Source organism: Ursus arctos, unplaced genomic scaffold (genome assembly GCF_023065955.2).
Source record: "Ursus arctos isolate Adak ecotype North America unplaced genomic scaffold, UrsArc2.0 scaffold_8, whole genome shotgun sequence".
Lineage (NCBI taxonomy): Eukaryota > Metazoa > Chordata > Mammalia > Carnivora > Ursidae > Ursus > Ursus arctos.
In genome coordinates this window covers 7,469,727-7,494,049 of record NW_026623100.1, presented here as the reverse complement: position 1 = coordinate 7,494,049, position 24,323 = coordinate 7,469,727, and the positions used below count along the sequence as shown (strand labels likewise).

At 41.2% G+C, this 24,323-nt stretch overlaps 1 protein-coding gene across 2 annotated transcripts in view; it reads left to right on the top strand.

The window, feature by feature from the left end:
- IL18R1 (interleukin 18 receptor 1) overlaps window positions 1–11,602 on the top strand; it is a 36,543-nt gene extending 24,941 nt beyond the window's left edge. For both annotated transcript variants that reach the window (XM_026488493.3, XM_057309292.1), the window contains 4 exons: window positions 1,369–1,508; window positions 2,666–2,827; window positions 7,307–7,465; window positions 9,427–11,602. In XM_026488493.3, coding sequence (XP_026344278.1) covers window positions 1,369–1,508; window positions 2,666–2,827; window positions 7,307–7,465; window positions 9,427–9,782 — 817 coding nt within the window. In that variant the 3' untranslated portion in view covers window positions 9,783–11,602. The remainder of the gene's footprint in view (window positions 1–1,368; window positions 1,509–2,665; window positions 2,828–7,306; window positions 7,466–9,426) is intronic.
- The last annotated feature ends 12,721 nt before the right edge of the window (window positions 11,603–24,323 follow it).

Below are 24,323 nucleotides of genomic sequence, written 5' to 3'. Positions count from 1 at the left end.
AAACAAAAAACCCAGAGTCCTGAAGCAGTGATTGAATGTTTAAGTTTAAATTTTAACGAAATTTACATATAATTACTGTGCTCTATGTTGACGAGTTCTGCAGAAATCTCTTGCCAAGATCTAAGCTAGAAAAAGAGGGTCAGTGAGGCTTTTTCTCTTCACCTCACAAAAGTAGCTTTTGGGGGCGCCTGGGTGGCACAGTGGTTGAGCGTCTGCCTTCAGCTCAGGGCGTGATCCTAGCATTATGGGATCGAGCCCCACATCAGGCTCCTCCGCTGGGAGCCTGCTTCTTCCTCTCCCACTCCCCCTGCTTGTGTTCCCTCTCTCGTTGGCTGTCTCTCTGTCACATAAATAAATAAAATCTTTAAAAATAAATAAATAAATAAATAAATAAATAAATAAATAAAATGTATCTGAGACAATTGGAGGCTACCGTGGGCACCGTGCCCAAGTACTAGAAACACCTGCTGCGAGGGGTGCGGCAGGTGAGTGACCCCACCTGGGGAAGGCTTTCACGGGTTGTCACTGGCAGGGAAGCAGATACCACGCGCAGTTGCCTTGCTTCAACGACAGCATAACTTGGATCTTGTAAGAAGAGAAAGACAGCTTGCTGCTGGCAGTTGTCTAAGTCATTTTCCGACACTCCCTGAGCAGCTTAATTGGTATTTCTCACGTGCCTGTGGGTGTGTCTGAGAATAGTGCCTTTTTTTTTAAGATTTATTTATTTATTTTAGAGAGAGGGGGAGGAGCCGAGGGAGAGGGAGAGAATCTCCACACTGAGCCCAGAGCCCGACACAAGGCTGTATCCCAGGACCCTGAGATCATGACCTGAGCTGAAATCAAGAGTTGACTTCAACAGACTGAGCCACCAGGTGCCCTGGATAGTGTCATTCTTCAGTTTATTTTCAATGCTGAACAAAATACAAGCGATCTTTAGGATCCCGTGGAGAAGCCTGATAGGAATCTATATTTATGCCAAACCATTGGCAGCCTTGTCACGATCAGTGGAGACCTCCCCGTGGGAGGAGCGCTAACTAGTTAGGAGAAGAGAAATAGGGGGAGATAATTGAGAGAACATTTTCTCGTGTTTTCAACTCAACATCATTTCCTTCCAGCATTTTCATTCTGGGCAGTGCACAGCATGGTTCCCCAGGTGGTCTCAGGACGCCGTTTCTGTCTGCCCTGAGGCTCCCTGGAAGAGCTGAGGTTCATGGTGGCCCGGACTCTGAGTACCCATCAGAAAGGGAGGGCTCCCCGGAGCCAACAGATCCAGTGCTTTTGTGTATTTGCATATATGAATTCCTCTTTTGTGGGTCATGTTGCTGGCAATGACCAAAGCCTATCACTGGATTAGTTCCTCTTTTACAGGACTCCAGATGGCAAATTGTATGCATCAAGAATATTGAGAATTGAGAATATTAATGAAAAAAATCTGAACTTTTCATACAATTGCGCTGTGGCCAGCGAGGGAGGCACAGACACCATAAGCTTTGTCTTGGTGAAAAAAGGTATGAGAAACTTTTATTTTGGAAGTTTGTGGAAGCTTAGAACGTTGCTGCTGAGAGACCCCCTCCCCCAAAGATCACCACTCCTTCATTTTACAGCCCAGGAAGCAAGCTTCCGAGAGGTGAAATGGTTTACCTTGTGTCACAAGTATTTGGGCTAAACTGGGGCTCGGTCCCCTGCTGGAGTCTCCTGTGCATTGATTTCATGCAGAGAAGGAAAACACGAACTCTAGTCTTTCATTCTCAATCATATTGCAGACCCAGGTAGAAACCAGGGGCCCTGGACAGGGAAGCAGATGCAGCCTGGAGCAGAGATATGTGGCTGGGTGTTGTGGGGCAGGCAGGCAGCTCCAGCACACCCACAACAATGGGAGATAAGCTTGCAGCTCGGTGTAGGATGAGGCCATGATACTGGGTGTACTGCCGTCTCCAGCCTACCTGAGCTGGGCACTGGGCACGGGGGGCCCGTGGCTGTGGTCATTCATTCAACAGAGATTAACCAAGGCCTCCCTTCCTTGAACCCATCCCTGCACCTAGCAGGTGGGCACTTGCTGGCTCACATCAGTGGACTCCTAAAGTTTTTCATTGCCTACCTGATGGAGCATTCCAGAGCCATCCCCCTCCATCCACCGCCAATACAGTACAACCCAGGGCCATTGGCCCAGTAGCTGCTCAGAAGTGGCTTCATATTATGGATGAAGACACTAAGAGTTAAGGAGATCAGTGATGGACACAGAATAAGTGATGGAGCCAGGCAGAGAGCCCAGACGATCTCAGGTCAGCACTCGCTCTCTCAAGACAATGCAGTTCCATTTATGTTCACAACATACTATCTGAGACGTAGGCTTGGGTCCCTCTGCATTTCACCCTGGTATCGTATCACCCTAGAGACTTGCCTTCCCCAAGCAGGGATAGGCTATATCACAATGTTTTCAGTTCTTGTCTCTGAATATCCTTGTACACATTTTTATTCTTTAAAAATTGGAGTAGAAAGATCAGTCCTCTGGACTAAAGGCAGGAGGGTGGACTAAGTCGATGGGATGTGTTGGGTAGACAGCTGGATTGGTGTTCATTGTAAGCACTGACAGCCATGGTGTGATGGTGGATGGCACTGGTAAACTGACTTTCACTTATTATTCCCATTTTCTTTTTCTTTCTAGAAGATATGGTCGATATCCCAGGCTACGTCTTCACCAGAGGAATGATCGTAGCTGTTCTGATCTCAGTGGTAGTTGTGTGCCTCGTGGTTATAGGTGTCATTTATAGAGTTGACTTGGCCCTATTTTATAGACATTTCATGAGAAAAGATGAAACATTAACAGGTAACGAATATCGTAATACTGGGATTTCTTATCTAATGGTTTCATTAAGAGAACAAATAAAGAAACATTAATCTTCATTTCATTTTTGATTCTATTGTTGTCTTCAAGTGTGATAGAGGTTTTCCATAGGAAAAATTGATTTGAACGTATCATCCATCACGAACGTTGTCTAGTATCATCTTTTTTCGTGCTTACTTGTATGTTGCCAGAAATTGTTTGCCAAGCAATTGTTAATTGTTTTTTACATGTATGTCGTGTCCTCCTAAATGCATTGTGAGATGCTTGTGCCCAGGGGCTGTCATTATTCACACACAATCTGGGGACCTCATACAAAGTGCACATTCAATAAACTTCATTTAAATAGAATTGAATTGTATTATGGTTCATTATTTTGACCTGACAAAGGAGACTGCCTGTTGTATCTGCAAGAACCCTGAACTAGAAGCCAAATGATCTGGGTTCTAGCTTCCTAGATCCGTGTTTTTCTCTACAGCTGTTTCTGTCTGGTGACTCTGTGTCTCAGTTTCTCTATTTTTAAAGGTAACTTGAAGAAGTCCTCAGGTTTCCAGACAATTGCTGAATTGTGTCAACTATATTTTAATAAAAAAGATAATTCTTGAAGTAAAAAAATCAGTCTAATCCATTGCACTTGCTGTGTGTGTGTGTGTATGTGTCTCTGTGTGTGTGTGTGTGTCTGTGTGTATAGTTTAAAATGGCGAAAGTCTAATAAATGATACAGTACAAAATCGCCCTGTCAGCCTGTCCCTTGTCTGTGTTCCCCACTTCATCTGCCACTGATAGTATATCCAAACACATATGAACATAGGGTCAAATTCCACTCCTGTGTTAAAAACAAATCTTGGCGAATTATGTACGCCGAACTTGGCTTTGCTATGCCTCGGATGCACTTCCGTATCCGTTCATAAAGCCTCCTATTTGTTAGAGTTGTACAGTGTTTTATGTCTGCAGATGTATCCCTGTTTGTTTGGTCATCTTTTGGGTTATGCACGACCTTTCGTTATTACAGAAATGATGTGACAGAGAGTTTTGTAGAGTCATTGTTTCATCGGTGCAGTGCAACTGAAGGAAAGATCCCCCGAAGTGGAATTGCTGGCAATATTAAAGGGTAGATACAGTTGTTAATTGGATAGACATTGCCAGTTTGCCCTCCCTACTACTACACTCCTACCACCTTCAAAGAATGGGGGTAACTCTTTTCCCATGGCCTTACCCACAACCTTTTGGCTATGTGCCAATCTGATAGGTAAAAAGTTACATCTCAGTGTAGTTTTCATTTGCATTTCGCTTACTATGCAAGAGCATAGTAATTTTTCATTTGTTTAAGGCTCATTTGTATTTACTTTCTCAGAGTACCCATTCATATCCTTTGCTATTTTTCTATTGGATTGTTGGCCCTTTTTTTTTCTTGTTTATTTCTAGGAGCTATTTATATTTTAAGGAGGTTAGTCTATTGTCTATAATATGAAATGAAAATATTGTTCCCAGATCGTAATTTGTCTTCTGACTTTGCTTAGAGAAGTGTGATATGTGGAAGATTTTTTAAATTATTCTTAAAGTATAATTGACGCAGCGTTATATTAGTTTCAGGTGTACATTTTTATCATTGTGGAAGATTTATTTTTAATGCACTCAAGTTTATCCTTTTATGGTTTCTAGATTTGTGGTCACAAATAGAAAGACCCTCCTGACCTCAAGTTATGAAAGAAGTCTCATGTTCTTCCTGTGAGATTGTTCTAGACTCATGATTCACATTTTTACAGCTTTTAGTTAATAATATCAAATTAACAAAGCTAATTCATTCAGCTTTGAGCCTGCGTGTGTATGCAGTTTGGGGGATGGAGAGAAATGCTACAACCAAGAGGTCTATTTTTGGTACTTTTTGAACAGGTCTCTACTTGCACGGACCAGAACATATCTCAAAATGGGCATTCACTAATATCTTTCTATCTTGAAAGAAGGTTTTTTTCTCCTCTCTGCTGTATTTGACCCAAGTCACAGATAATTTTTTCAGTTCGCACTTCCTGCCTCCCAGTGTGGCAATGCATTAGCAAGCGTGCCCCGTGACAGGGATCAGTGATGAAAAAAGCAGAAAGAGAGACATAAGTACAAAAACGAAAACTTTCATAGCAATTCGATATTGCTGCAATATCCAGGAATGTTTTTAGTATTGGTTTTTGAAGGATTGGAAATGAAAGAAACCAATCAACCCAAACCAGTCAAATTAAATGAAAACACGGGCATTCGCCAAACACAGTTTGAGAAGCGCTAGCCTGACTCCTTAAAGTCCTAAATCCCCACTCACGTGAGGGTTTCGCTCATACAGAATCCAAAATAATTATTGTTAGCCTCCAAATACCTTATCTTAAACCCTTCACTTTGTCAGATATCAAAGCCCCAAGCCATTCAATGACCTGGGTGTAAAGTAAATTGTAATATAAATTACAAGATTTGCTAAACCAAGAAGAGAATTGCTTGAAATTAGGCATTTGAAAATTAATCAGTAGTTTAAAAAACCATTTTTCATTTCTCGTGGGTAAGAGTAAAGCTATATTATTTGTCCATCACCATATAAATTTGACTGAATGGTCTGCCTGGTTTATTGCAATTAGTAACATTGTGATTCCCCCCAAAAAAGTACCCTTTAAAAAATGTACTTATTATTTCTTACATCTTTCTTGGTGCCTGTTTTAATCACTGACATAATGACTGCGAGTGTAAGCACCATGTCTTACACTATTAAGTAGCTGTATTTCACAGCCATCTAACAGAATTACTCGGGAGACCCACTTACTGATTAAATTAGGAACTGGCTCTGTTTTTACCAACTTTTTCGACCTTCGACATGAATGTGAATTCTGCAGATTTTACCAAAATGTCCTTGCTTTTGTATGCATGAAATTCTGCAAAGCAATTGCTTTCCATCAACAATAGGTTCGCACTTGAACTGCTGGAGCTGAATGCTCTAGGTAGAATTGAAGGAGCTTTGCCAGAAACAGAAAGTGTTGTTTTGTGAGCCTGGGTGCCGCTGAAGATTAGGGGCTGAATTGTTGAGCATACGTGATATGGCACCACAAAGAACATGGACCTAGAATGGTTTTGTCCTATTAGATTTTAATAAAGGATCCAATAATATTTCGCTTTCAGCTCAGTAGCAAATTCATAATCCCAATAGTACACACAAGGATAAATCCAACCCCTGTACCATCTAACCAGTTATCACGGGATAGGGATAGACCATCCCCCCCCCCACTTCCCCTTCTACCTCTACCAATCCCAGTTAGCATCAATTGTATCATTTAGGACCTAACTCAAAATTTCCTTTTTTCAGCAAGCGTGTTCCCTAGAGATCACTCTTTGGTTTCTGATCACGTTGATTCTGTTTGTTTTGCTGTTTTGTAACAGTCTCGCTTCTGTAAATGTGCTATTTATAAACGTTTTCAAGTTGTTGCATTTGGCTGCTTTGTCTTCTCAGATAGGTTGGGTGAAGGTAGAAGAGAGGTGATATAGTTTTGTAGTTACCCAGTTAGTACAATGGTCTTTGTTATTTAGGTAACTCTTTCGACTTGACTTTGTCCCGTTAGCCTCCTAAACACTGCTTCATTATCAGGAATTAAATAGGAGCAGATGTTATTATCAATGAAAACCTTTCAACAGACCGGAAGTTTTTATATTGGCATCGAGGAGCATATAATATTTTTAAATATTGTGATAGCATGGTGTTTAAATCACCTCTATTGTTTCTTCCCTCTCACCAGTGTAAACTCAGCTTTGTTTCTGTCTTCGCTTTCCAGTGGGTCATTTTGAGCGTAGGCATATTAAGATGTTGGTAGAAGTAGCTGATACGAGAAAGTCAAGGTGAGATTTGCTTTCCACTCCGGCAACAAGGAGATAGCTGGGCTCCTTGACCTTTTATTGCCTTTAGATTCCTTTAGTTCCTGGATCTTCATGCTTGTGGTTCTCCCCATCCCTCTATGGAGTCAAACAGTGAGAGTCTTAATGTACGTGCTTAAAAAACAATTTGCTAATTGGGTGCTTGATTAGCGTTTAGGTTTGTGGAGGCTATTTTTTTGTCTTTAATAATAGGTGAATTTATTTCTTGTCTTTGACAACTTAAAAAATCAGAGATAAAGAATAATGCCTAAAAAGAATCATAGAACCAAAAAATATTTGATGGACCTCACAAGTTACCTGTTTAAACATTCTTGTTCTATTTTTAAATTGGTTTTCTAGCAGAAATACTTTCTGTATTCTTTTTTTGAAGGGCTTCATTGAGTCCTAACGATATACAAGGGACTGCACATATTTAATGGGTATGATTCGAGGAGTCTAGACAGGAGGGTGTTTTATTTAATGTTTTCCTTTACAATGGTTCTGCTCCCATTTGTCACGACTTTCACCCAAATTTGTACTTAAACTTTTATTTGCACTGTAATTAAAAGAGTAAACCTTATTTCCTAGATGGGAAAACATACGATGCTTTCGTGTCTTACCTAAAAGAATGTGGACCCGAGAATGGAGAAGAGCACACCTTTGCTGTGGAGATTTTGCCCAGGGTGTTGGAGAAACACTTTGGGTATAAATTATGCATATTTGAAAGGGATGTAGTCCCTGGAGGAGGTAAGAAAGGGAATACCAGATAGAAAACTAGGGGAAAGATTTTCTTTTTAAAAGCCGAATAGTGCAGCCTTACAAAAGGTAATCCTGTTTCGCTTAAAAACAAACGAATGAACATGACCCTTTAAACCAGAAATAATCAGCTAAATCAGTATACTCGATAGTGAGAAAACAAGCCAACTAGACTGCTTCTTAGAGTGGCCTCTCTGGGGTCCGGGCTCTTCGTCGTGCTTCCTAGTTCTCCGAACCTTTGGGGAAAGGACATTCCACTTTCAGAACCAGACCCAGAATTGGCATTGTCCTGAGGCATTTATCTAGAAACGCCCCACAGTAGGAATACCCCTCTTGGTAATATTTTGTACAACAGGACCTGTTCCTAATTTAATGCGTGATCCTCTGGACTATGAACATGATTCATTCTTACCAGAAAATACTTGTTCTTTAGTGGGTTGACACTGGTATGAAAATTACAGTAGAGGACAGGAGAGTCGGAAAAGGATAAATTAAGGGAGACTGGTGATACATGTTGGATTTTAGTTACGCAATTCAGTATCTGAATACAAATGACCATAAAAGATATATTGAAGTGGGGCGCCTGGGTGGCACAGCGGTTGGGCGTCTGCCTTCGGCTCAGGGCGTGATCCCGGCGTTATGGGATCGAGCCCCACATCAGGCTCCTCCGCTGTGGGCCTGCTTCTTCCTCTCCCACTCCCCCTGCTTGTGTTCCCTCTCTCGCTGGCTGTCTCTATCTCTGTCAAATAAATAAATAAAATCTTTAAAACAAACAAACAAACAAAAAAAGATATATTGAAGCAAATTCCAGTTCGAAGCCAAGAAATTTAGTAACACGTGCATATTTTCTCTGAAGTCTTCCAGAGCAAATATTTGAAATCTGGTATCAGAATACTTTGGGTGCTGATGCATTACCAAAGATACAATATACGTGTTTCTACCGCCACCATCATTCACTCAGCCAGCATACTGAGTGCCAGCCTCGGGCCGAATTCTGAGCTGGGCATGGAAGACATAGCAGTAAATAAGGAATAGCTGTGGTTTTTTTTTCCCTCCTAGATTACAAATGAGAAAGGGAAAATACTACCAGTTAGAAGGAGATAATATACTACTTTTTAATAAATAAATAAATAAATAAATAAATAAATAAATAAATAAAATAGATTTCTTCTTTGTTCTCAAATGAAAATAAAGACTGTATATTTAATTGTAAATAGTTGGGATCAAAACCTCTATTGGAGAAGGGGTAGTTGACAGAAGTTGACAGTCAATCACCCATGGGTCAAATCCAGGCTATCAGCCTTGTAGAAACACAGCAACGCACTGTTTGTTTGTGTGTTGTCTGTGGCTGCCTTTGAGCTAAATAGCAGAGATGGGTAACACAACGTCTGACATAGTCACTCTCTGGCCCTTTACAGAAAGTTTGACAACTTCCGGTCTGGAATCATGGTGGGATATATATATATATATATATATATATATAATCTTTAAATTCGAATTTCAGTGTGGTCCTCCCTGCCTGCGGAGAGGCAAGATAGCATCACGGGACTCCAGAAGCAGACTGCCTAGGTCCTGATTCTGATTCTGCCATTTACTGGCCGTGTGACTCTGGGCGAGTTACTTAACCACCCTTACTTCGGCTTCCTCATCTGTAAAACGGTGGTGATAACGATACTTTCTTCATAGGGTCCTTGTGATGCTTTAATGAGTTGATATACATAAAACATCTAGAAGAGGGTTTGGCGCAGAGTAAGCGCCAAGTGTTCATTATTGCTGTTACCTAGATGATTGTTTTTAACAGGTGTATAAAGTTGAGAATAGTGGTTTGTCTTGAAAAACTTACTAGTGAAGTAGAGTTAACTAATACAAAATTGGACCGTGCAAAATGAATTTCGTTTCCTGTCTGCCCTTTTAGTTCTCTTTAATGACTATGCCACATCTTGCATTTTCAGCTATTGTTGATGAAATCCACTCACTGATAGAAAAAAGTCGAAGACTGATCATTGTTCTAAGTAAAAGCTACATGTCTAATGAAGTCAGGTATGAACTTGAAAGTGGACTCCATGAAGCACTGGTAGAAAGGAAAATTAAAATCATCTTAATTGAATTTACACCTGTCAGTGACTTCACATTCTTTCCCCAATCACTACAGCTTTTGAAATCTCACAGAGTTCTGAAGTGGAATGCTGATAAACCTCCATCGTATAACTCAAGGTTCTGGAAAAATCTTCTTTATCTGATGCCTGCAAAAATGGTCAAGCCATGCGGGGCTGAATCTGAGGTCTTGCCTGTTCTTTCACGGTCCTGATCTTTAGGAAAGCTGAACGTAGGCAAGAACTCTGACCCTCTGGACCCGAAGTGGACAAGCCTGTTTTTTACAAAGAGAACTTACTAAAACTATTTACCTCTCTGAAAATCCTACTTACGGTTTAAAGATGACAGTCGTCATTAGGTTGCCAGAGATAAGACTGAACATTGAGCTGTGGTCATGTGCTCCCAGAGGAACCTGGGATTCCAAAGCGATGGATCTCCTGTTTCTCCCTCCTCCACAACCGGCTACAGGGGCTCATTCTCAATCCATGTTCAGCCACTGTGAAGCTGGGCACAATACCTTAGGCCTTATAAAAAGGGCACATCTTTACGTTTTTCATGCTAATGATTGAATTAAAGGATTTTAAGTTCGTGAAGCGGCATTTTCTATGATCCAGTAGGTGATGTAAGAGCGGGAATGGTGCCTTCGCTCTCCCACAGTGCGGCCTGCCTCTAAGCACCATGGACAGTGCCTGGGACGGGGCAGAGAGCTGGTGTGCATAGGGGACCGAGGTGTGACAGGGCCTCGGCCTCAGGACACATTTAATGTGTCCCGGCCACAGCTGCAGGCCTAGTTATTGGAAGCCCCCTAAAGCACTGCACAGGGCTTGCTTAATCGGGCCTGTTTGGAGGGAACTTCCTCCAACTGTTTTATCTTTCATATGAGGCACACATTTGAATTCTCTGGGTTCTTTTAAAATGGTCCAAAAGTTTTGTTGCTTTAACAAGAATGTTTATAGACAGGATGGGTGCCAGATCATATCATCCTTGTTACCCATTAGTCACTATTATCCATTAGGCACAGCAAAATAACGATAGTTACTTGCTTCATTTGTAAAAAATGACATATTTAAAATGCCTTTAAGCTGGAGGCAGCATGGCGCGGTGGTGGAGCACAAGCCATGCGGTCAAGACACTTGAGCTCGAACCCTGGGCTTGTGACCCCTGGAAACTTTGAACCACTCTGCGCCTCCATTTCCTCATCTGTAAAGTTAGAATTTATAGTAATTGTACCTACCTCACAGGGGAACTAAATGAGTAAGTACAACTAGAGTACTTAGAACTGTTCTTGGCACAGTCTTAAGAATATATGTGTGGCTGTTACTACTATTATTCTGAATTATTACTATTAACTGTTCATTATTAATTGTTAGATGAGTTATTTAGCAGTGAACTAAAATGGAAGGCTGAGAGCAGGAAAGAGAAAGAGATCTGGAAGGAAGGTAGTTTTGACTTGAGGACATTTGTATATAGAGAGAAGCATATCAGGGGCGAAAGATATTTCTCCATTAGATGCGTGAAACTTTGACAAGGTGAGCCCAGCACTTTGGGTCTTCTCGCCGACCTTGGCAGTCATGGCTGTCCATGGAAATCACTGAGCAAGTGACAAATATCTGCCTTACACAGAAAGGAAAGAGTTGGGTAAACCTGGAAGCCTGGTTAGAATATATGGGTGCAATGTGAATGTTCCAGAAAGGTTTAAAGCAGAGACTGTTTACAACAGCTGTAGTAGATATTGCTGAAAATCAAAAAATTGAGATTTTATTAGATTTTCGGTGTGAGAAAGTGATATGCTTTTGTAGAGCTTAAAATTTTGTGTGCTACTTGGGTGGCTAAAAAAGTATTAGAATTTAATTACCAACTTAATGTTTTATGTGTGAAAACATACGGTCTAGAGAAACTTTATTGCTCTCATCAGAGTCTCTAACACAGACTGACTTTACTTTTCTCTTTTATTGTGTGTGCTATAAAATACATTAAGTGTATTTTGTATTAAGTGTGTTAAATACATATATTAAACATATGCTTTAAAAGACATTAATAAGCCATTGGTCTAGTGCTCTTAATTTTGGAATGCCTCTTGATGCCTTTTTCACTTACTTGAGGATTCCACTTCCTCATTCTCAACATAGATTCCCACTTGTTTTAATAAGCAATGGTCACTCAAAATGGACTCCTCCATCTATCTTCTTCAGCTTTTTCTAATGTCACATGACTTTGTGCCTACCTTCTTTGTTGTACCCTCCATCCAGAGCAACAGAATTCCCTTCTACAAATCCACGAAGCCACTCAACACACAGCAGGAGTGTTAGCTCCTCACATGCCAGTTAATTCATGTGTATATTTTGAAGCTTAAGTGCAAACAGTTCCAACTAGGACCAATAAATAACTATTATTGATAGAATAACAGCGTTCTCTTCTGTGGATTCAAGTGTCTTTAAACTGTGGGGGCCATTTCAGAGAATCCGTAACCAGCCAGCTCTCTAAGATGTATAATTATTCCATGTATGTCTATTGTGTACCGGAAAGATTTATAAAAAAAAAGTTATGATCTCTTAAAACAAAGAGAGAGCTTATTTGCCACATAGTCCAAACCCAGGAACCTGAAATGTGTTAAGTCTGGGGATTTGGCCCAGGTCACATAACTAGCAGGCGTGACAGCTGGGCCAGAGAGGCACGACGTCTCTTCTCTTTGGGGTTACCTGTCGGACAGTGAGTCTTGAGACAAGTTTTTGGAGAGTTCAGGCACTTTCCTGGGTGGGGTCACCATACACTACGGGGGTCTAGGGCAGAGTCTACAGAGAGGAAGCACGGCTACTTAGGACGAGCTCAGAGGAGAATGAAAGAGTATAAAGGATCTTCAGCCTTTCTTCTAGGCTTAAGGGTAAGGATAGAGGGGGGAAATAGCCCTCAAGTCCTGCACAGGATGAAAATGTATACTTGACCAGAGCATGTCCGCTGTGGCACCCGCCATGATACAGGGAGTTAGACCTCTGATGGGTACTAGGAGCTCATGTTATGTTGATGCCAATGGTTGGCCAGAATGCTCAGCGAGGCGCAGAGAAGAGGAGCTTCCCTGAAGCTATCTTGTCTAAAGCAAGGACACTGGCAAACCAGTGCCCAAGGCCAAGTTGAATCATAGCCTTAAATTCTACGAGGAAATACCTGAAGTGCCCCTAAGGGAGGAGACACAGCGTTTGGGGGAAGCCATCTTTCTGAGCAGAAGCTACTCTGAGAGGTGGGCTCAGGAGTAATGGAGGGCTCTTCAAAGAGTGAGCAAGCCACAGATCTAACAGGAAACCTTGTGTGTGTGCTGTGGGCGGGGCACACGATCTTTCCTGAATGCTACACCAGTAATAACCGCAGTCCGGGCTGGGGGCTCAGAGATCAACATCTCAGTGTGAGGCTTGTGACAGCAAGATTTTATCTCTTTACTATCTTTACCTATTTTATGGTTGCTCATACACACCCAGGGAATGTGATTTGTGTTATACTCATTTATACATCAAGATATACAAATTGATATGAACAGACACTTTTCCAATGAAGACATACAAATGGCTAACAGACACATGAAAAATGTTCAAAATCATTAGCCATCAGGGAAATTCAAATCAAAACCACATTGAGATACCACCTTACGTCAGTTAGAATGGCAAAAATTGACAAGGCAGGAAACAACAAATGTTGGAGAGGATGTGGAGAAAGCGGATCCCTCCTACATTGTTGGTGGGAATGCAAATTGGTACAGCCACTCTGGAAAACAGTGTGGAGGTCCCTTAAAAAGTTAAAAATTGAGCTACCCTATGATCCAGCAATTGCACTCCTGGGTATTTATCTCAGAGATACAGATGTAGTGAAGAGAAGGGTAATATGCACCCAATGTTCATAGCAGCAGTGTCCACAATAGCTAAATCGTGGAAGGAACAGAGATGCCCTTCAACAGATGACTGGATTAAGAAGATGTGGTCCATTTATACAATGGAATATTACTCAGCCATCAGAAAGAACGATTACACAACATTTGCAGCAGCATGGGTGGGACTGGAGGAGATTATGCTAAGTGAAATAAGTCAAGCAGAGAAAGACAATTATCATATGGTTTCACTCATTTATGGAACATAAGAAATAGGAAGATTGGTAGAAGGAAGGGAAGAATGAAGGGGGGGTAAACAGAAGGGGGAATGAACCATGAGAGACTGTGGACTCTGGGAAACAAACTGAGGGCTTCAGAGGGGAGGGGTGGGGGATTGGGATAGGCCAGGGATGGGTATTAAGGAGGGCACATATTACATGGTGCACTGGGTGTTATATGCAAACAATGAATCATGGAACGTTACATCAAAAACTAGGGATGTACTGTATGGTGACTAACATAACATAACAAAAAATTATTATAAAAAAAGAAATTGAATAAATAAATGTCTATCTTTAAAAAAAGATATACAAATTGATGTGTGTGCTTAATAACTAACGATGAACATGTTAAGAATAGTCTTATGTGTACATCTTCTCACATTTTTGCTAGAATATTTTGCGAATAGATTCCTAGAAGTAGGATCTCTGCATCAGAGGGCAATGCATATGTACTTCGTCTTAATATTGCCTTTTCATAGGGATTGTCCTTTTGAACTCCCATTAGCAATGTAAAGGAGTACGTACCTTAGCTTTTGCCAATTTCTCTGTAAAGAAAATGATCTTTTTCATCTCAGTTTTTGAAAGATCTTTACATATAAGCTATTAAGACACTGCAATGAAGTTGCAAATATTTTGTGTTCCCAATCTATCACTTGTATTTCTACTTTGCTATTGATATTTACCCATTTCCTGGTTATAGAGGAATTTACCCATATTCCAATATCTGTATATATTCACTTTTTAAAATTTAGATTTTCAATTCATTTGAAATTTATTCTGGTGTCCAGTGCAAGGAATGGATCCATAGCAATGTTTTCAACATGGCGGTCTAGCTAGCACAACACTACTTTTAAAAAATATCATCTTTCACCCACTGATACAACTTCCATTAAATTTTCATATCCCATAAGATCTATTCCTAGACCATCTAGTCTTTTCTGTTGGTCAACTTTCTATTCATGTGATAATACCAAACTGTTTAAATTATAGAGATTTTTAATATCTTGTAGTGACTACGTCCCTTGCTGCATGCATACCAAAACTCCTATTTTTCACTGATTTTCTGTAATTTCTCACTTGTTTTTTTCTTCCTAATGAACTTTATAATTAGCATGCTTAACTCCAAAGAAAAACCTGATGGCATTTTATTGCGTTCACATTAAAATTTTTAAGTTAACATAGGGAGGATTGATTTTTTTTTTTTTTGAGGTTGTGTCTACCTAACCAAGAACATAGAATATCTTTCTCCTTGTTTAAATCTGTATTTGATTCTTTCAGGAGCATTTGATAGTTTTTCTTTTAAAGATTTTAGATATTTCATGTTAAGTTCGTGCTATTTTGCTATTAAAATGGTATCTTTCTTACATCTTCTAAACTTTTTGTTTTCATCATCTACACTTTATTGAATTCTTTGTGCATGTAGTGATTATTTAATTGATTCTTTGTTTTTTTCTCTACATATAATCATATCATCTGAAAAAAGAGATGGGCAATTAGGCACAATTAATTAGAGATAAGCAATTAGAGACACCGGAATTGGAAGGGAATTCCAATGCCTCTAATTGCTTTTTCTTGTTTAATTACATTGGCAATTTACCCCATGTGAAATAGAATTCAGTCATCCAATGACAATATACGTTTCAGTTACTTATTGCTGTCTAACAAACTACCATAAAACTTAGTTGCTTAAACATAACATTTTATTATTATTTCTCACAATTCTGCAATCTGATTGGGCTCAGCTGGACCATTTTCCTGCTCCATGTGGTGTCTGCCGGGCTGGAACATTCAGGATGTTCTTCACTCACATGTCTGAAGCTGAGATGGTTGGAGCAACTGGAGTCTGACCAGACTTCTCTCCCTCTCTCTCTCTCCCTCTCTTTCCCTCTCCCTCCTTCCCTCCCTCCTTCCCTCCCTCCCTCCCTCCTTATGTTTTTACAACCTGGCTAGCTTGGGCTTCCTTACAGAAAACAATTTTAAGATATTTGGAATTCTTGTATTGTGCCTGGCTTCCAACAGAGAGGAAGGAGAAGCTGAAGCACTTTTAAAGACTGGGTTCCAAGCTGGCACATTGTCACTTCCGCTGCATTCTATTGGTCAAAACAAGTCACAACGTCAACCCAGATTCAAGGACAGGGAAAATATACTCTACTTCTGGACATGTAAAGCAGAATGCATGTGACGGGGCAGAGGAATTGATGGCAGCTATTTGGGGAGACTATCCCCACAATGCCTATACTAGGATAGCCCATCTCCTGCAAATAGATCCAAATCCTATTAAAGCGATCAAATTCATTATCAAGGTCTGCATTAGGATCTCCAAAACTTCAGAAGGACGGCTTTCACACCCCAATTCACCCGAATCCAGTTCAACTCAACAGTTATTGAATACCTATCATAAACAACACCTTATGTTTAAACTTCTCCTTCCATCCTATCCATGTCTCTCCCCAGCCACCAGGTCTGCTGCCTTTCTTCTTGTCACTGTACTGCTTTCACAGGACACTGTGAGCCTGGAGCTTCACATGCCTGGAATATCCTTTTAGCTGCTTCCTATGACCTCTCTTGGAATACGTCTGAAAAAAGCAGTCGCATCTTTTCGAATCCCAGACAGATTTTTATGATCAGTGGCAGATAACTTTGGGGGGCAATTTCTGGCTGTAATTGCTAATTCCTTCTTCTACCGTTCTGCCCTCACCCCAGGTAAGCACTTACTTTGTCTTCATCTCAAAGTAAACTTAGTCTTCACCGGTGTTTTTTTCTCTCCTCTAGTTGTATGTAAAGATAGTCGTGGAGCTCCGATGTGCTCAGATGAATCAGCCTTATCTTTGCCAGAATATAAGACTCTTGAGGGAAGGTGATATCAAGGCTTAAGCAGTATGCTTTCTGGACAGCACTCTTTTGGACTAGTGTGGTCTCAGGGTCCTTACTAAGCAATTTCAGTTGTTCCTATCGGTTGGAGAAGGAAGGGAGGAATGAAGGGGGGGATGTAAACCGAAGGGGGGATGAACTGTGAGACACTATGGACTCTGGGAAACAGACTGAGGGCTTCAGAGGGGAGGGGGTGGGGGACTGGAATAGGCCGGTGATGGGTAGTAAGGAGGGCACGTATTGCATGGAGCATTGGGTGTTATACGCAAGTAATGAATCATGGAACGTTACATCAAAAACTAAGGATATACTGTATGGTGACTAACATAACATAATTAAAAATTATTATACAAAGATAAAAAAATAAAACTGCAAAAAAAAAAAAAAGCCTCTCATGGGGCTCCCTGCTCAGTGGGGAACCTGCTTCTCCCTCTGCCACTCCCCCTGCTCATGCTCTCTCGTTGGCTCTCTCTCTGTCTCTCTCTCTCTCAAACGAATAAGTAAAAATCTTTTTAAAAAATCAGAATTTAAAAAAAAGCAAAAACAAAGGAACAATGGTGCTCTTCATTATATGTTATATTTTGAAGCTTTCTTTATTAATAAACAGGTGCCAAAAAACTTCCGTGATTTTAGACTTCAAATTTATTTCCCTCTCTGTCAATAAATTATTGCTTTATATAAACAGTGTGGGAGAGAGATTTTTTTCCTTCTCCAGAATTGAAGTTGGTCATCAGAAAGGCTTAAGCTTATATCTGAAGGGTTACACTTTCAGAGGTTAGTTTTACAAGACAAAAAAGAAGACAAAAAACAAACAAACAAAAAAAAACCAAAGTTGAGAAATGGAGTGCTAATATTCTTTACAGGAAATTCCTGTAAAGGAAACAGACTTACTCATTCTTTCAACTCAACCTAACCACAAACCTTGTGTAGTCGAGGTGGTTGGTCAGAGAAGAGTTTTAGATGCTTCATCTTCAGGACGTTTCCTTCTATCGGTACAGGTAGTTAATTTGATTTTTCTCCATATGACCAAAGATTTGGCAAAGACAACGGTTATTTGCAAAATAACAAATGTTTTCTTTTTTTCTCCGGGTAGAACTCAATATTTCCGAACATGTGTGAGTTAAATGGCTGTTGTGTCTTCCCCAGGTATTTTTCTGGCTAGGAAAAGATATATAGTAGAACTCTGAAAGTGGATATTCTCACATGTTCTTCAGCTGCAAAAGCTGGCAGTTGCTGAAATAAGGACTCAAAGTTCCTTCCCCTTTTTTAATGTCTTAAGAACAGGAAATAAAAGTAAGAATTGTTTTCACTAGATTTCCTAACCAGAAAATATAAGTTGAGAAAAGAGCTTAAATAATTTTCAAAGTGGATTTCTAACACGATTCCTTTTCATGAAATTTTTTAAAGCTTTTTTTAAAGATTTTTTTTAAAGATTTTATTTATTTACTTGACAGAGAGAGAGAGAGCACAAGCAGGAGGAGTGGCAGGCAGAGGGAGAGGGAGAAGCAGACTCCCCACTAAGCAGGGATCCTGATGTGGGGCTCCACCCCAGGACCCTGGGATCATGACCTAAGCCAAAGGCAGATGCTTAACTGAGCCACCCAGGCACCCCTCATGAAATTTTTTATAACGGATGTGCTCTCTGAGAAAATTTATATCTCCCTATCTATAGAGTCTTCACTTTATAAAAACATGATAGTTATCAAAAAACCGACATGTAGTGATTTGAACATTTTGTGGGTATTGGTTAAGAGTAGAGGGACTCTAGATGTTTGCCAAATTCTAATGTTCATCGTGACGTGACCATAAGATCAAGTGAGTGAGAGCAGGCGCTACACACTGGATTTTCCGTAATTCCCAGACAATGGGGTATAAAGCTAACATGGACCACGTGAAAATCATAACAATATTAGTTGAATTAAACAGTTGCTATTACACTAGACCAAATCTATGTATGTACCTGTGTTCTCTGTGTGTAGTCACTGCTGATCCTGCAGGCAATTACAAGATAGCTTTTTTTTTTAAAGATTTTATTTATTTATTTGAGAGAGAGAGAAAACATGAGCAGTGGGGGAGGGGTAGAGGGAGAGCAGACTCCCCGCTGAGCTGGAAGCCTGACTCAGGGCTCGATCCCAGGACCTGGGATCATGACCTGAGCTGAAGGTAGATGCTTAACCAACTGAGTCACCCAGGTGCCCCTAAAGTAGTTTGCTCTAACAGTAGGATTTCCATTCCTAAAGCTCTGTTGACAACTGCCTTCTCCAGCATTTTCTTCTCTTTTGCCTTATCCCATCAAAAACTTTGGTCAACAAAAATTTTAGTTTGGTGTTAACCGAAGATAGTTGAAGGTGTAGCTTTGGCCAATGGAGGTGGGGAATCATCAACCTCTGACAAAAGAATTGTGGCTCTCAAAGAGCAGATATGAAAATGTTTTGGAGAGATCCTTCGGGTACTTGAAGTTGCCTTGTTGGGCTCTCGTCTCCTTCTGTGAGGGGGTAGCATGTGGTGATGGAAAAATCATAGTCTTTGAGACCCTCTAAATCTGGACATGAATTCTTCTTTTTATACTTACCAGATGTGTGATTATCATTAATAGTGGGGTCCACTATTTCAAGCAACATGAGCTTTGGTTGTCCATTAGTAAAATAGAAAGACAATCATCTTCCCATATGTGACCAGAAAATAAATGAGAGCAGTGAACTATGTTCAGTGACACCTGCCCATGGTTTTAACTACCATCAGCAGAGACTCTACATACTGTTTTGTATTAAGATGCCCTAACTCAATAAACCATATACTCTGTACCTTTTGTGATTCCTTATGATTCTGAAGGCATTTTGGTAATGGTGGAATGAGAGTCATCACCTAGACGTTAAACAGTCTTAAAAAGGTAGATGTTGACAAGTCACACAGTGTGTTATCCCACACAAATGGGGTTTCCAGAATAGGCTTGTCCTTGTGTTGTTCAGTTGCCAACAGTGCTGACAACAGCTTTTATAACTCAGCACAGACCCATCTCTCCAGGCTCTATTCTTGTCCCTGAGTGGACTTCCCAAGAATGCTTCCTGGATCATAGTGATTGCCCTGACCCTTGTTTATAATGTAGATTCCAATGTTCTCCTCAAGATTCTGATTTAATATGATTTGGAAGAAATCTGCATTTTTAATCAGTGTTCCAGGTGATTCTTGTCATCAAGAAAATTTGAGAAACGATGTCCCAGAGACAGAGCTATATAGTCTGGAAACAGCTCCAGGCAGCCTGGGGTCCTCGGTCAGCAGGTGAGTGCATCATGGGGAGAGATTCTGTTGACTCAAGGTTGGGATCAAAATTCCTGGGGTCTGGAGGCTGCGGGGTATGGTAACCAATTGGCTATAGGCTCAGACATTCAAGCATGGAATCACGGAATGTTAGAGCTGAGATGATCTTAGTAATCATGTTCTCACGGTCCCCAAGCCAAGGAGATTTTAAAAAATACACATTTCCTAGATTCAACCCCAGAAGTTCAGATTCCCTAGCTCTAAGGTGAGGAACTACTGACACAGTCCAAATCATCCATTTTGCAGATAAGAAAACTGAAGTACAGAGGTGGGTTAGGTGTCTTAATTGGAGTCAAGTGAATGGTCAAAACTAGATTGATATGCGTTCGCTCCGATTCCTCCTGAAGAGTTTTGCATTTATCGGGACAACAGATTTGATTGTGACTTATACATAAAGCTTTGTCCTAGGATTTGAAGCTAAGATTTCTGAAACAAGATCCCTGCTCTTAAGGAGCTCCCAGTCTAGTGTGAGAACACAGCATACACGATAACAATGCTACTGTGTGTGGGTTAACTATGAACAAGGAGTTACTGAGGCCCTGTTCTTAGCCAGGCACTATTCCTGGAGAGAGCAGACCCAGCTCCTCCTGGCATGGAGTTTCGATTCTAGTTGGGGCAGAAGTTTTTAAAACAACATATTTTGAGACCGTACTGTGAGCGAAGACAAAGTCCTATAAAATGTGTAACAAGAAAGTTGCTGGCTGGTACAGTGGCGAGGAGGGAGGGATGGGTTTCGTTATGCCAATGGCCAGACAAGGTTTCTCTGGAGAAAAAATGCAATATAAGACACGAGAGAGCCGAATCAAGTCCCTCGGTGTTTTGCAAATGGTGGGTGGAATGGATTTTTTTTAAAGATTTATTTATTTATTTTAGAGAGAGGGAGAGAGAGAGAGAGAAGGAGTGAGAGAGCATGTGTGAGTGAGCAGGGGGAGGGGCAGAGGAAGAGGAAGAGACAGAATCCTCAAACAGACTCCCCACTGATCTCGGAGGCTGACATGGGGCTCGATCCCAGGACCCTGAGATCAGGACCTGAGCTGAAGTCAGACGCTTAACCGACTGAAGCATCCAGGCGCCCCTGGAATGGATCCTTTATCTCATGTGCGATCCTACTGATAAAGTCTGCAGCATGGAAACGGCATGCTCAGGTTTGTTTTTTAGGAAGATGCTTCTAGAGGCTGGAGATGGGGAGATTATTCTTTGAGGTAAAGGAAAGAAAGGTGAAGGGGAGACCACATCTCAAAAGACAGTTGCTGAGCCTGCCTTGTTCCTTGACCATGGTCCTTGTAAGAAGAGCCACCAGTTGTCACCAACAGAAATAAACAATTCAATGACTCTAGTCCCCGGGCCCGGCTCTCTTCAAAGTGTTCCGCCATCTCATGAGGCCTCTCCTCTCCTGAGTGTGCTCTCGTCTCCACAGGTCAGGCACCAGTACTCTGGTCCCCTGCTGGGTAAACTGGTCTGGAGAGATCTTCCTCCGCCCTGTATGGCTCTGCAGCCTCCTGTCCAAGCCTGATCTCTCCGTGGTTTTAGGGATTCTACCTCTTCCTACTTCCCACTCTCACTTGTACGCGACCTGCTAACCTGCACTCATTCCCCTCACTGCTGAACGGCGTCTAAGCTTTGCCCGTGTCAACAAATGCTCAACGCCGCCTCCGGCTTCCCTGCACAGTGTTGCCCGTAGACTACACGGCTTGTCCCCACCCTTCACGTTCCTTCCGCTGCTTCTTTCTCTTGCACTGCTATCACCTCACCCCCGGCCCTCGCACAAGCTGATCTGATCTATCAGAGCCAAACCTAGAGGACACTTCTCAGTCCTCTTCATGCCAACTCTATAGCTTCTGACACTGACGTCCCATTTTGCCTCCAGACTTTCTCTGTGCTTAGTATCAGGATGGTCTCCATGTTCTGCTTCTTTTCTTCCTTTTGGGTTTATTCTTTTTCATTTCAGCCTTGGCCTTGACCCACCCTCTCCCGGCTGGTGTTCTTCAAGAAAATCTGTCTGCCCTCTCCTTGCAGCTTACAAACGCTCATGGCTTGCATTCCTCCCCATGCCGTTGACCCCCAGAAGCATTTCTGAGTCACCCGCTGCCTTTGCAGTGTTCCAACTGGGTCCCCAAAGACTCCTCAAGCTCAATGTTTCTGTTGGAGAAACATTGCTTATTAATAAAAAAAATTATAGATATTAAAATTTCTCCTTCCTGCATCTGAAGATGTTGGAGACATGGTGTGTGTGTGTGTGTGTGTGTGTGTGTGTTGGAAAATGGTCAGAAATGAAGAATTTCATAAGATGTGGAAAGCCCAGTATGTATTTATGAGAAAAAAGTGGAGAAACCTGGAAAGAAATGTTCTGGGAAGGTTGGGGGTGGAGGCAGTGGTCACAGGAAGGGCCAGTGAAGGCAGGGAGGGGTGAGGAGAGGAATTTGCCTGGCTGGTTAGATGTGGAAAGAGAGGGAGAATGATTTTGTCAGCTTCCTAAAGCACAGTGGTATTGTGGGGAGGTTTTTAAAGGGCCAAGTGACATTTCATGTAACTTTTCTTCCTTTTCTTTCCTTCCTTTCTTCTTTCTTTCTTTCTTTCTTTCTTTCTTTCTTTCTTTCTTTCTTTCTTTCTTTCTTTCTTTCTTTCCTTTCCCTCTTTATTTTTTCTTCTCTGTGATCACTGTATTTGGTTCTATCTTTCATCCTCCTGTAATCGCTTATTTGCATGTTTGTGTTGACAAAGACTCTTTCCCTGACCAAACTTCAGTCAGGCTTCTCTGAGACCTCTTCTCCATTAGGCCCTGAACCCCGCCCCAGTCGTATGTCTGGTCTTACCAGCTCATTCTTAGCAAAGCGTCCTGCTAAGTCATCCTCCTACCCTTGATATCTAAACCCTCGACTCACCTCGAATGAAGAACTCCGTTAGGTCGGTTTAGTAAGAATCCCTCTACCTTTGGTGTCTCCTTAGTAACGTTCCAGCCCCTGACCCCCTCACCTTGCTCCTTGACTATATCCTCCCCTGTTGTCGTTGTATTCTGAGCAGAGCTTGATTTCTCTCCCTTACTGCAATGGTCTTGAATAAAAGTCTTTCTCACTATCCCAATGTGTCAGAATAATTTTTTATTTACCATTGTTCTTCACATTGTGACAGATCCTTAAGGACAGGGACCGTACAGTTTATTTTGTCCCACCCTACCCCCACTTTAAAGAACCTGAGACAGCATGGGAGTATTTTAGGGGGAATTTTTAGGCAAAGCTCAGGGGTAAGTCTTCTTATTCCTATAACGCCAAGAGTAACACACAGAGTAATACAGAGTACTTTTTATATTAGTGATAATAGTTCAGGACTCTAAAAGGAGAGATGAAGCAGTCCTATAGCAAAATTACTTTTATTTTCTGTTCAAGACAACATTAAACAATAACCAAATATTACACACTATTCTGGACTTTCCAAATTCATATGTTGAATTCTCACTAAGGATGGTATTAAGAGGTGGGGTCTTTGGAAGTTGCTTCCGAAGGTCATAAGGGCAAGAGCCTTCATGAGTAGGATTAGTGTTTTTATAAAAGAGACTCCAGAGAGACTTTTACCACGTGAGGACACAGTGGAAAGCACTATGTGCTAGATAGAAGGCCATCAGCAGAATACGACCATGCTGGTGACTTGATCTTGGACTTCCCAGCCTCCAGAACTGTGAGCAATACATTCCCGTTGTATATAAACCACCCACCATGTGGTATTCTGGTACAGCAAAAAGCAGCCCAAATGGACTAAGACACCTACCCAGTATCCTTATCTCTCATCTCTTACAAATGGTTTGAAAATTCCAATGGCTACCCTATCAATAAGGGACACAAAATTGCCATGAACACAGGCCAGGTTCTCATTCTCTCTCTTCCGATGATTTTACTCCCTCAATTTTCTATTTCAGAGGATTGTTTTGCTCCCCACCCCCACCCCACCTTCACTTTAAAGAGCCTAAGACAGTATCGGAGTGTTTTAGGGCAAATTTTTAGATAAAGTTCCTTATTCTTACAACCAACCCCAAGAGTGATACACAGAGTAAAACAGTCGTATTGTCATCCAGTGGCACCTTTTCCTTTCTTATTTGGGGAACAGAGAGTCTATCCTCTAGCAGTTAATACAAATAATAAAGTAAATAAAACAGACATGTGGACATTCTGAAATTTTATACATATGAGCTATAGCACAGGCTTCCGGAACTGTGGCGATCCCGACAGTTTTAATCAACTTGGGTCACCTTTGCAGGAAAAGTTTCATTTAACTTTTTCCAAATCTCTCATGGAAATATACATACTAGGTGATAACGTTAAGAGAAAAAAAAGACAAAGAAGAAAAAGAAGAATTCCTTGAAGAAATGTCACCAAAAGAACACACGGTATAGTGCAGGGGTCCAAGTGGTTACCGTGAGCTCGAGACACTTCCTCCTTTA